The sequence below is a fragment of the Echinops telfairi genome, unplaced genomic scaffold, assembly GCF_000313985.2.
Source record: "Echinops telfairi isolate 266 unplaced genomic scaffold, ASM31398v2 ScPeMD7_3533;HRSCAF=4204_0, whole genome shotgun sequence".
Taxonomy (NCBI): domain Eukaryota; kingdom Metazoa; phylum Chordata; class Mammalia; order Afrosoricida; family Tenrecidae; genus Echinops; species Echinops telfairi.
Genome location: NW_022107431.1, coordinates 85516017 through 85529609, shown reverse-complemented (window position 1 = coordinate 85529609; position 13593 = coordinate 85516017). Strand labels below are relative to the sequence as shown.

Genomic DNA, 13593 nt, shown 5'->3' with positions numbered 1-13593 from the left:
ATGGGTTAATGTTGGACTTGTGGGCTTGGGCAGCATTGGGTTGGGATGTTTTTGTGATGCACACTTTCTTTACATAAAACTCTCTCTTATACATGAGTTGCTGTGGATTTGTTTCTCCAAAGTACCCAGACTAATACAACACTAGTATAAAATCTTAGTTCTTTGAGACAGATATACCAGAACTGAGCCATTATTAAGGTTTTTTACAAACGCACAACAATATTTAGGCATAAAACATGGAGCAAAATGTAGTAAACAGAAATTGTGTAGCCCAAATGTGCATTCTCTTCAGCTATACTAGCAGGGACTTTAGTACCCATATGTGAAAAGCCAAAGAGATGACCTCATTCCAAAGTGTAAGGAAAACAAAGGAGGTAAAAGTAAACATTGCTATGGTTTTGGGAGAGCTGAATGTTTTCTAAACCAGACAAGGTTAGAAAAGCACTTTATTGAACCAAGTCAACCTTAGGCAAGTGTGCAGGTCACGAGCGTTTTAATTCACCCTTGAGTCACAAAGGAAAGAAACAGCACACTGCAAAGGTCCAGAACGAGGCTGCAACCAGTGAGTGGCATCAGCACAGTGGTTTGGGAAAGCCTACTCCTGCCAAGTGCAGGCAAGGTCTGTGCTCAGGTCTGCTAGGCACATGAGCCCACTGGGTCCCAGAGAGCAGGCATGGCCTATATTTCTTAAGTCAAAAAGAAGACGAAAAAGAAGGATTGAGAGAAAGAAAGCGAATAAAAAACACACAAAAGAAGATTATCCTATAAGTTTTCTAGACTAGTGATTCTCAATTAAAGCTCCATACTCTCATCTAGAATGTCCATAAAAAGGCTGATCTCTGGCCCTCGGTCCCAGAGATGCTGACTTGTTTTGCTGTGGTGGCTTTGTTCATCATGGGACATGTTTATGCAACAGCGAGCGCTAGCTGGACTTGCAGAATTAGAGGCATCCTGCGCTCCGTGCTCCCTCTTCTCATCACAGATAAATACAGCTCAAGCAACTTCTGAATTGCAGTGTGATGGTGGTGTGAAGATGAGAATGGAGAATGTGGATGCATTTCATTATTCATTATCTATATGGATGCATTTCATTATTCATTATCTGTACAACTGACGAACACACACCGCTGTGGTGTCCATTCTGAATCAGACCCTGTCTTGACTGTGGAGATGCAATAGCAAACAAAACAATTCATGAAGGATGATTCTTTGAGGTTACCCTGATGGGTCTCAAATTTCAACCTATGTGAATGCCAAGACCAATCAAGAGTGGCAAGTGTGAAAAAGAAAACATAAGGACCAGACCAGACTACTAGTCAATTTTGCCCCTGGAATAAAAAATATTTTGAGTGAGAAAAAGACCTGACACTCTGCTCCTGTCGAGATTACAGCCTAGAAAAGGTTGTGGGGAAGTTCTCCTGGGTCTGGTGGGGTTGTTGCTAGGAGTTGAAAAGCACCAACAACTACATATCTTTATATAGAACCTCCCACTTTCAGCCAAGGACATGGCTTACCAGCCTGCTCCCCCATTTCCCTTGGTGCTAGATGTGTCTGAGAGCCAAGTGCTGGACAATGGAATGTCAGTAGAAGTGTACGTAACTTTGGGGAATGTGTTCTTAAATGAAAGCTACTTATTTTCCATCCTTTTTCTCTCTTCTCACGTTGAGCCTATCTCTCTTTGATGGGTGACTACCCCATCCAAGTCCAAGAGAAGGGAGGAGCAACAGAATTGGTGGAACTTGGAAATGTAGGTGTCTATGTGCAGTCAAATGCCCTTCCTCCACTGTATTTTGTACACACAAAAAACGAACCTTCCTGTGCTCATCACACTATGCTAAATAAATATCAGTATTTTGTCCCCCATCTCTCCCCTCCCCCCCTTTTTTCTTTTGAGTCTTAAGGGAACCTAAGAGATCATCTACTTTTCTTTTACAGATGAATAATTTTACACTCTCACTCTCAACTTCACCACTACCAACTGGTAGCAACCCCATAGGACAGGGTAGAGCTGCCCCTGTGGGTTTCGGAACTAGCTCTTTACAGTAGAAAGCCTTGTCTTTCTTGCAAGGAGTGGCTGGTGGTTTCAAACAGCTGACTTTATGGTTAGCAGCTTGACACCAGGGTCGCTCTCATTTTAAACTCGGAGGGGTTAAATAACTAGCCTATGATCTTATAGTTATTCAGGACAGAGACAGAGAACTGAAGTTAGATGGCCATTTTATAGTACCATCTATGCTCAAGTGTAAACCTCAGGGGAGTTGTTTTCTTGCCTTTTCATTTCACATTTCTGAAAGAACACAGTCCCCCGGAAAGAGCCTTTGTAAAAGAAAAGGGCCAAGGTGTTCCCCTGTTGAGCTAAACCTAGTGTGAAATTAACTAGCAGCCCCACTAGTCCATTCTATGCTGCTGCCCTGTGGGGAACTAGAAGAGAGAAGCCAAGGTCTTGGCCCATTTCCTCCCAAACTGCAGTTGTTCTACGGCCAAGCAGTTAGAACATTAAAAGTAAATGGCCGGAAAAGGCCATCGTGAACATGGGAAGTGAGGATCTGAGCACGGACGACCTAAATAATAAACCACAGAGAAACTACACGGAAGAATAGCAAGGTTGCGTCCCTTCCACGTCGTCTTCAAGGGCTGATGGGTAGGATGGGAAGTGCGTCCAGCACGCTTCCCGGGGATGAGGCACTGCAGGTCTGCCGCACTCTGCCGCAGAACCTGGTTCCGCATGGACTCACCTGTGGGACGTTTTGAGATACCTGACAATATCAAGGGTGGATGGGATCTGGTTAACCGCTTCTCTTGTAAATGACTGGCAGAAGTGAAACTCGGCACAGTTGTTTGGCATTTGATTGTATACTACAGCCCAGAAAGTCTAATGCTAGCTATGAACTCTCACCTGCACACACCTGGAAGCTTTTGTAAGCCTGTTCAAGGAAAAGGAAGCCTGGTGGTGTTAGTGATTATGCGTTGGGCTGGGATCCACACGGTCTGCAGTTCAAAACCACTAGCAGCTCCGCGGGGAAAAGACTGGGCTTTCTACTCGCATGAACATTTACAGTCTCAGACACCCACTGGGGCTTGCTATGAGTCAGCATTGACTCCATGGTTTTGGGGTCATGGGAACTTTATTATAGTACCAAAAATATGGAAGCAATGGCCTGTAAGGATTGACTAGTGTCCTCCCCACCCCCATACACCCACCTCAAAACGTATGCTGGAGTCCTGGCCCCTATATATCTATAGCTGGCATGCAATCCTTTTATTCATAAGGGAGTTTGTTATGCTAGGAAGACCATATCAGTGTGTGTCCTAAACATAATCACTGTGATAAAAAGAGGAGCATGGCTGAGAATGATGATGGCAACAAATGTACAAATGTGCTTGACACAATAGATGGATGGATGGATTGTGATAAGAGTTGTACGAGCCACCAATAAAATGATTAAAAAAAGAAAAAACCAGGAGCAGGGTATGAAAAAGGCATAGAGGCCACATCTGAACTCCTCCGGCCACACAAGGGAGAAGGAGAATCCAACTCCTCACCAGCTCAAGACCCATCACTGGGAAGTAGAAGTCAGACACGCCCCCATCCCTCAGCCTCTCTGGGCTCCACAGTTCATTGCAATGGTCACTCTGAACTCACTGGCAATATGCAGGGGGAAGGGGGTTTGTCAGGGAAGTTTACAAATCAAGGTCATACACCGTTCAGCCAAGTCTCTTTCTGGTCCTCAGCCACGTGATCCTTTGGCTTCTGCTTCTGGGGGCCACGAAGCCTACCTGCCACTCTACCTCACCGTTGGACTGTCTCAGCAGTGCAGCCCCTCTGCTCCCCTCCACTCTGCCCCATGGTCTTGGTGCCCACGGTCTTGGCCTTCACTGCTTTAGTCAGGAATCTTGAACATGCTCCCTGGTGGCTCTTCGTCCTTGATGGTCCGGGCATCTTCTTTCTGCTTCTGAAATGCCTCCTTCTGAAACCCACTAATCCCTTAGTATTTCACACACCCTTTGTGCATGGTGTCCCCCCACCCCCACCAGTCATTTGGTGGAAGTTGAAGACTTGGATAGAGAGCTATTCCAAGCAATTTCTCCTCTCCACCCAGAGACACAGAGATAGGCAAGCACAGCTGGAGAAAGATAGATGGCCCGTGGAGCTTGCCGAGGATCCTAGCAATGCAGATACAGGGTCTACGAGAGTGGAGACAAGCCTTTCCGCCAGGGCTGACAAGGAGAGTTTTCCCCTACCACCAATGACCTGAATGTACCCACAGCTAGCCTCCTACACTGTGAGAAGATATGTCTGCTATTGAGAACCAGCTGCTTGTGGTGTTTCTGGTACAGCAGCCCTAAGACACGGACAGAATTAATACACAATGACAGAGTCACACAAAGGGCAGTCAAGACAAGCTGCTACTAGACACACCGATGTGGGTCAAGCTTAGCAAAAGGATGCTGAGCTAAAAAAATTTTTTTAAAGGCCACAGAGAAGGACATCTAGTGAGGCACCCCTTTTGCAGTGAAAAAATAACAACCATGTCTGATTAAATCGTGCTTTTGGAAAATCATGGCAATGCTAAATACAAGTTTCTGGATAATTACCCCTGGATGGGAGCAAAGCAAGGGGAAGGGAATGGAGAAAGGCCATCTAAGCAGAAGTAAGGCTTGTCCATACTCAAGTTCTCATGCTGGGGGTGGGGGTGGGGTTCCACAGTATGCTTTGTAGATGAATAGAGTGTTACATTTGCCATTCACTGCAGTGTAACAATTTAGTCCATGAGGTAGCAACGGAAAACAAAACATGTTCCTTATTTTAAATCGTTTTAAAGGGTTAGGAATCTGCATGTGTCTTAAATGAGTGTGTCTGACTCGGGGTCTTTCAGGAGGTATCAGTGCAGCATTAGCCAAGGCTGTTGTCTCTGAAGGAAATGGAAGGTCTGGCGCAACAACGGCTCACTCGCATGACTGTTGGCGTAAGACCCTAGGCTCATGGAGAGAGAGAGAGAGAGAGAAAGAAAGAAGAAGAAGAAGAAGAAGAAGAGGGGAGAGGAGAGGAGAGAACACCTAAGCTAGACGCTGCAACGCCTTTTCTACAGCCAGCATCAGAAGTGGGACACTATCACTTCTGTTGGATGCCTTGGATCACGCAGCCCTACCTTGGGGGAAATGTGGAAGGAAACTTCACACCACGTGACTACTGGGAGGTAGGGATCACTGGGGACCAGCTTGGAGACTGCTTACCACAATAGTGAAACAGAGACAAAAAAAAAAAAGGACAAAGCATCAAACAATGACAAAAGTGTGTCAATAACCAGTTATCTGTATCTGACGTTGAGAATAAATCGAATCTTCAGTGAAGTGCATTCAGGGCCGAAGGGAAGAGGCAGATGACTTTGAACTTTGCAGATTGATAATTGGCATGTCAGTTGACTTCTCTCCATGTACAGACTAGCGATGCAGATTTTATTTACGGAATACTAGCGTGAAAATATCCCAGCAAAGACAGAATAGAATAGTATAATGAATACCGTAAACTGCCCATACAGAACAAAAAGTTTTCTAGATTTTAGCAGGCTTACTTTTTTTTTAGCTTTTCTTTCTCCCTCCTGAATAGCTTCAAACAAATTCCTGGTTGTGCCATTTCACCCCTTTAGTGTGCACTGTTTTAAAAAAAAATATGGACATTTTCCTAAAAAAAAAATCACACATGATAAAATTAATAATTATTTTGGGGACCTGATCTAATATATCAAAACTATATTCCAAGTATGTTAAGTATCTCAAAGATGACATTCGGGATTCAAACAAGATCGAGACATGCCCTGGTAAAGCTTCTTAATATCTTTCTATCCAGAAGAGTCTCCAGACCCACTGCTTCCCCCCTGCTTTGTCCTATAAAGAAACACCATCAGCTGTTTTCAGATGATCCCACATCCAAGTCTCCCATTTTCTTCCTTGTTACACCATTCTAGTCATTCCGCTGTCTCTTGTGTTTCCAGAACTCTGGGAGTTAGTCCTGAAGGCTTGATGTCCTAGGCTTATTTTACCATTCCTCCAAAGAACTTTGTTCCTTTTCATATGGGCTGATGTAGTAACACAGGGACCCCTGGTAATGCAATGGGTTAAGAATTGGGCTGCTAACCCGTAGGTGGGTAATTGCAACCCAGCAGCGCTCCGAAGGAGAAAGATGTGGCAGTCTGCTTCTGCAAAGACCGACAGCCCTACAAGTCCTGTGGGGCACTACTCCTTTGTTCTGTAAGATCACTCTAGGTAATTGGACAGTCACTCTCAGAAGGGCCACACAGAAAGGATGATAAATCCAGGATCAGGCATGGCACTGATGAATCACATCATTGCCCACTAGTTCTTTGAGATTTCCTCCCCTTAATATCAAGGCTGTTATTTGTTTTACCACAGTAATCATGTTAGATATGCCTATATTCATTTGTATATTTAAGATTGATTGGTACATGAAAGTCAAGATAGAGAACCCTGCAGAAACAGCAACAGGAGTAATGGATCCCTGAGGTACAGGAAGAGAGATGGGGCGGGGGTGATGGTGGTGGTGGGAGAAAGGAGGGGGATGGGGAGCTGTTAGCATTGATAATTGTATAATTTCACATGATGGGATTGAACAACAGAATTGGATGTGAATGAGTATATTGGATTGTGTAAGATATGTCAATCAAACTATTACATAATTTAAAAAAATCACTCTAGACTCACTTGTCGCTAGTGGGATTTTAGGTGGGGACATACTGAATGTGCACTATGAATGCTTAAGGTGCTCTTTGTTTCTAGAGTGTCAGCACCCCTAGGCCTTTTCGGTGGACAAAGCAAAGGAATAGTTTTTTTTATTTCAATACATTTAAGGATTGTTTATTGGGATACCAGAAACTTTTTTAAAGGCAAACAATCCTTAGTTCACACTGTGTATATTGCCTAGGGGTAAACAGGTGGAAGGTGCAGGCATGAAAGCCAAATGACTTATTTTGAACATACCTTGGCTATCTAGTTTCTACTTTGGACTGATGTACATATTTTATATAGTTAATGAATATTATCTCATAGCGGCCCTATAGGGCAGGGTAGAACTGCCCCTGTGGGTTTCCAAGACTTTAACTCTTACACGAGTTAAAAGCCTCTTCCTCTCTCTCACGGCGCAGCAGGTGGTTTCAAACTGCTGATCTATGGTTAGTGGCCCAATGCCTTACCCACTACACCTCCGGGTCAGAATCAACTTGCTGACAATGAGTTTAGTTTAGTTTTGGTTTCAGTTGTTATTAATGTTAACTCAAAAACTCCTAAACATTAAAACAGCAACAATGACAATGGAAGCAAATGATCTTAACGTAACCAAAGTACCGAATTAAATAACTTTAGGTCATAGTGTTTCCACAGTACATAGACAAGGAGATATAGTCTCAAGAAACTTTAAACTTAATTCAGTAGTTTTATTGCCAGTAGAATCAGAGATATTATTCCTTTCAAACTATTTTGTGTATTATAGGAAAAGTAAATTAAGTAATAACCTGAGAATTGTTAGGAACAATGGTTTTTCATGGTAAAGTTCATGTTATTTGAAAGTTGAATGGGAAATTTGGGGATGTACAAGGACTTTTGCTAGGAATGATCAAACCCCCCTCTCCAGGTGCTGGGGGTCATTTTGCACTCTTCCCAGTGCTATGTGCCCAGCCTCTTTCCTCCCTGCTTGCCAACACAGTAGGTGGTCACACTTCTGGATTTTTGCTAATCTGATTATTTGCCTCCTTTTATCATTCTGCTTCAAGATATACCAACATGCTTTCATCTGCTTTTGGATGAACCCCCGGCACAAACAATAGGTGACTGTGCCCAGAGTACTAGGAGGACGACGGTGGCTGCCTCACTCCTATCTGTTTCCACTCACCTAATGGTGGAAATGCCAAAGCCAAACACCGCCGTCCACCTTCCTTGTTAAGACCTTGTATTTCTCAAGGCTGGTTCACCTTTCTAGACAAAGAAAAGGGCATTCAAATGTGACCTCGCTTCTTTCCAAGCTCAGCACACTGCCAAGAGGCCAGTAAGGAAAGTCCACTGATACTTTACCAGCTGTGGAATTCTGAGAAAGGGAGAGAAAGAATCACAACCCTCGTTTGAGCTATTTGCTGTCTTCAGAACAATGTCTGCAGAGCCAGAAGTCACTGTGGATGGTGGGAGTTTCCATAGAGCTCTGAGACCACCATACTACTCACACGCACCACCTCTTGTTGTGCCCTGGTGGCATAGGGGAATTATGCGTTGGACTGCTAACTGCTGTTTAGGAGTTCAGAACAACTAGCTACTCCTCAGGAGAGAAATGAGACTTTCTACTCCTTTAGAGTTAAAATCTCAGAAACCCACAGGGGCAGTTCGACCCTGTCCTGTGGGCTCGCTCTGACTTGCTAGCAGTAGGTTCAGAAAAGGAAACGTCATGGATAGAGAGTATAGAAATACCCATCTCCCACCTTTCTTTTTTGAGCATCTCCTAGTTCCCTTTATTCAAGTGGATGACTTTGTCATCAGGAGATATTGAACTATGGCTAGGGACATAGCTAAGGAGCCCTGGTACCATAGTGGTTTTGCATAGGGCTGGGAACGGAAAGGTCAGCAGTTTGATACCACTAGCCACTCTGTGGGAGAAAGACAGGAATTTCTACTCCTATAAAGAATTACAGTCTCAGAAATCCACAGGGGGAGTTCTACCCTGACCTATTGGGTCACTGTGAATAAACATTGACTCAATGGTCATGAGAGGTTTTTCCTCGAGCCCTATCTAAGTTTCCTGGATAGCACAATGGTTAAGTGTGCTACTGCTAACCTAAAGGGTGACCATTTGAGTCCACTCAGAAGCATGGTGCAAAATGTTGGGGGAAATGTAATTCTACCAGGCTTCCCCTATTTTGCATGAGCAATAATTATGCTTTGAACTCTTACAGTGGTGTTCCATTATATAACTGAATGTATGTCTCTCCTTAGGACTTTATTATCTTACTCTTATTTATGAACAGTCCTTCCATGAATCCTTGTGCGTAGTGTACTCCATGAGCCCAGTGCTGTTGCTTGTGAGGTGTGGCATTGCTTTATGTTTATTGTTTACCATGAAAAACTACTGAACACTAAACTGTGATGCACCATCAATTATAAAGTGTACTCAGATTTCAGAGATGTTAAATTGAGTCAGCATCTCAGAAATGAAATACTATATACTACAGTTACCATCCCCCACCCCAATGATGATTTTACGCAATTGGAAATCCTGGTGATCTCTTTTAGAAAAATCACAGCCACCGAAACCCTGTGAGTGCTGTCTACTCTGACCCATGCATGTCAGAACCGACTCGATGGGGACTGTTTTGTTTTTCAGGTTTTTTTTTCTTGCTGTTTCAGAGACATATTTGGTTGTCACCATTGGGAGGGGCCTGTTCTTGGCATCTAGTTGGTAGAGGCAGGTGGTACTTAGCTAAACATCCTACCATGCACAGGACAATGCCCATCGCAAAGAACTATCTGGTCCCAAATGTCAACAGTGCTGAGGTTCAGATTCCCTGCTGTGTTTTTGATGCCTACACCTGCAGGCATCCTCCACCTGGCTATTATCAGTGTGGAGGAAGGGCAGCATCTTAGATATTACCCCTCTTGGTCCTCAAAGAGTCACTAGTAATTCAGAACTCTCTTTAGTTATGAAGACGCTAAGGAATTATATATTTATCTGGAAGAGTAATGAACAAATGCCATCTTAACCTTCTAACACCTGATCATCATTAGGTGTAATGCAACCTTTTAACAGTGAGTATAAAGGAAAGTGCTGATTATTTAAAGTAAATGGGACCAAAAGTCCAATGAATAATAAAAAACTTGGTTAATAGAGTATGACCAGAGAATAATGCACTTGGCTTCTGTGAAGAAATTAAAGTACATGCTGTGAATTGGTATTAAGGAAATGACATGAAAAGTTAGTCTTAAAGCACTGTGATCCAAAGAAACGGCCTCCGGTGCACAATACATCACTTTTAGTCTTTCTCTCACTCCCTCCACTTTGTCATGACTCCTTTCACCTTGGATAACCCAGAGCTCAGGACCTGGAACCTTTTGGAATGGTAAAGTATCTCACTATCCACCCATATTTCATCAAACAACAGACCTGATTTTACTGCCAGAAGTCTATCTCTTTCCCAGGAATTATTTTCAAACCCCAGCTTGCCTTACTTATTTTGAGGCATAACGGTGTTTAATAATTTCAAGCATAATTCACTTTTCACCAAATGTGCCCACAGAAAGTTATACCTGAATTGAATTTTTGTAAACAGAATCAAAATTTTAAATCAAGGGAACCTTGCCACTGAAGGGGAACCTGAGGCAAAAACTATTTTTAGAGGAAAGCACTCACTTTTTTTTTTTTTGCAAAAAGAATCTTTAATTTACCCAATCTTAAATTTCAATTTGTATATATTGTCCAAGATTCGAGTTCGATATTATGCGTGATTTTAATGTTCAAAACTATCCACTATGGATTTGGAAGGAGTTTGAAAGCGGGAAGGTTCTCGAGCTAGTCTAAAAGTGTGAACACCATATGAACACGGCGTTGTTGACACGCGCTTTGAGCGATGAGAAAGGATAGACGAATCATTCGGGCGTATTGCTGAGCCCATCGATGGCTTTCTCTCAGCAGTCAGGTGAACAGAATGGGAAAGAAAAGTCGGCGTAGAGTGGTTGCAAACATGGACGCGGGAACTAGATCCTCACGGCGCACAAGCCCGCCTAACGTGGCCTTGGGCAGTTTACACACGGTCGCTGTGCCTCGGGTTCCTCTCTGCATCACCGAGAACGCGAACTTGACCTACGCGGCGGGCGGTCTTGAGGAGTCAGAATCGTGCGTGAGCGAATGTGGGGCAAGCGCTCGGATCGTGTGGAGCTCTCAGGCTAGGTGTTAGCAGGGAGATGACCGGAGCGGGGCGGGGCGGGGGATCCGGCGGGCTTCTTTCCATCCGCGCTGCACCCTCGCGAAGGAGGCACGGCCGGGTCTGTCTTGGCTGTGTGTACACGGAGCTAAAGAAAGCCCAGCGAGATGCACGCACGAAGCAGATGACATTTGGGGGGACGAGGAAGCCCACCCGCCGCGACACGCCGCCCTGCGGGACCCCGGGGCCCTCCCTCCACAGAGCCGGGAGGAGTCCCAGAGGCCGGGCGCTGGCGGCACACAGCCTCGGGAGGCTTTCCCGAGGACGGGCGCCTCGGCCAGGGCCTTGTCAATGACCCAAATGTTCACGTGCGCCCACTCTGAGCTGGGGGCCCGACACGCTGGGAGAAGCCAGACGGGGCCCAGATTTCGGGCGGAGGCGCATCAATCAGTACCTCGCTTTCCAGGCCCGCGCTAGTCGCCTGGCTGACGGAGAAGGGGTGGGGCCTGGGGTGGGAGGAGCTTAGAGTTCGCCCCGCCCCTCGTTTCCCGGAATCCACCTTCATAGCCCCGCCCTTTCGGGCGGCTCTGGCTAAGCCGTAAAGTAAGGACTATTTTTTGGCTCCTACAGCCCGCCTCCTTCGTTACGTCACGCCGCATTCCACGCCTCCAAGATGGCGTCCCCCATGTAGCCCGTGGCCGTGGTTTCTACCCCGGGTGGTTGAGGGCAGTATTGAGCTGGGGTTGCTGTCCATCTAGTCCAGGCTGCAGACAGTAGCAGTTCAAGTTCCTCTCAGGCCACGGCTTCTGGCAGCCAACCTCCCGCGAGTCAGGAGTCGCCGCTTCCTCCTGGCCTCAGCAAGTTTTCCCTCTTCCCCTGGTTTGTTCCCCGCGCTACCGCCGGACACCCCAAGTCCCAGATTCTCCCAGGCTCAAACCATGAGGCTCCGGCAACTACTTTTACGCTTTCCACGCCTTCTGGGAGCGCCGAGTTTCCCTCGTCGCTGGTGGTGGTCCCCGCCTCTGGACACTGTCTGCACGGTGGTCTCCTGGCGCGGCCAGTCCTCCAGGTCCCCGACCCATTGGAACCAGGTGGTGTCAGAAGCAGAGAAGATTGTGGGCTACCCCACGTCGTTTATGAGCCTCCGCTGCCTGCTGAGCGACGAGCTCAACAACATTGCTATGCAGGTGCGGAAGCTGGTGGGCACCCAGCACCCACTGCTTACCACAGCCAGGTGAGCTACTCCCGTTCCTGGGACCCACTCGCATCCAGTTGTGCCCTTTCACCCCGGCCAGAACAGCCAGCCTGCTTATCCTTTCCTTTTTACCCTCTGTTCCTCAGTCCTCTCCTTCCGTCACTCCTCATCTTAACACCTCCTCTCACTTGCTCAGTGGAGGAGGCGAGTGGTTGATCTTTTGAGAAAAAAACACTTGTCTGTTTCGCGTGGCTTTGATCCCTAACTATGGAGGGGGAAACGCCTCACTGATCTGTGGAGAAATCAAATCGGGACGTGGGATCATCGAGTCACTTTCTAGGAACAGTCTTTTAAAAGTGGGGTAGATTTCTTTTCGGCCTCATGAGGCTCCTTGGTGGTGTACTGGTTGTGCTTCGGGTTGCTGACGGTAAGATCAGCGGTTGGAAACCACCAGCCTCTCCTCTGGGAAGGCTGGGCTTTCTACTCTTGTAAAGCCTCACAGCCTCCGAAACTCAGGAGGGCAATTCTGTCTACTCTGCCCTACATCTGTGTAAGAGTTCGTGGGAGTATGAATTTAACCAAGCAGTGGTCATTATCCTCTTTGGGTTTTTACCACGTGTGCAGGACTACTACTGATTTCTAAGGCCCATACTTTTGCTTACCCGTAAACAAAAACTTTTTGTTTGCAAGAATTTAAAATTGTACAAGTAGAACCCACTTCTGTACCCATTACTCAGATCGACCTGTTCTATACACGATATATTGTTGTGATTGGGTGCTGTCCACTCACTTCCAACTCATAGCACTCTTGTGTACAACTGCATGAGACACTGCCATGTCTTGCACCATCCTCACAATTGTTCATGTGTTTGAGCCCTTTGTCGCAGTCAGTCTTATTAATTATCTTGTAAAGGGGCATCCTCTTTTTCACAAACCTCTACCAAACGTTGGACTAGTGCCTCTTGATATCATCCTGAAATGTGTGAAAAGAAGTCTTGCCATCCTAATTTCTAAGGAGCATTCTGGCTGTACTACTGTCAAGACAGATTTGTTCACTCTGGCAGTCAATGGTATATTCCTCACCGACACCACAATTCCAGTGCATCCATTTTTCTTCATTCTTACTCATTCCCTGCACAACCTTCGCGTGCATCTATAACACTATGAAGGTCTTATGCAGCAAATATACTAATACAATACCGCCTCCCATTTCTTGACTGCCACTTCCTTGGGTATTGATTGTCTTTATTCAAAATAAGGTGAAATCCCTTTTATCATGATATTTCTTAATGGTTCAATTGTTGAGGATTTTGTTTTCTTTATGTTAAGGTGTAATCAATACTGAAGTTGTGATCCATACTGAGGTGTTTTCTTCATGTTAAGATATAATCTCGATGTAACAATGACGAGAAATACAACTTTCCTCTAGTTCCTAAATGTTTCCTCCCCGCTCCCACTACCATGACTCAAATTCGATCTTGCAAG

At 45.5% G+C, this 13593-nt stretch overlaps 1 protein-coding gene across 1 annotated transcript in view; it reads left to right on the top strand.

The window, feature by feature from the left end:
* The first annotated feature begins 11609 nt into the window (after positions 1-11609).
* PDSS2 (decaprenyl diphosphate synthase subunit 2) overlaps positions 11610-13593 on the top strand; it is a 314695-nt gene continuing 312711 nt past the window's right edge. The window contains exon 1 of the mRNA XM_004696235.2: positions 11610-12147. Within this exon, the coding sequence (XP_004696292.1) occupies positions 11852-12147 (296 nt within the window). The 5' untranslated portion in view covers positions 11610-11851. The remainder of the gene's footprint in view (positions 12148-13593) is intronic.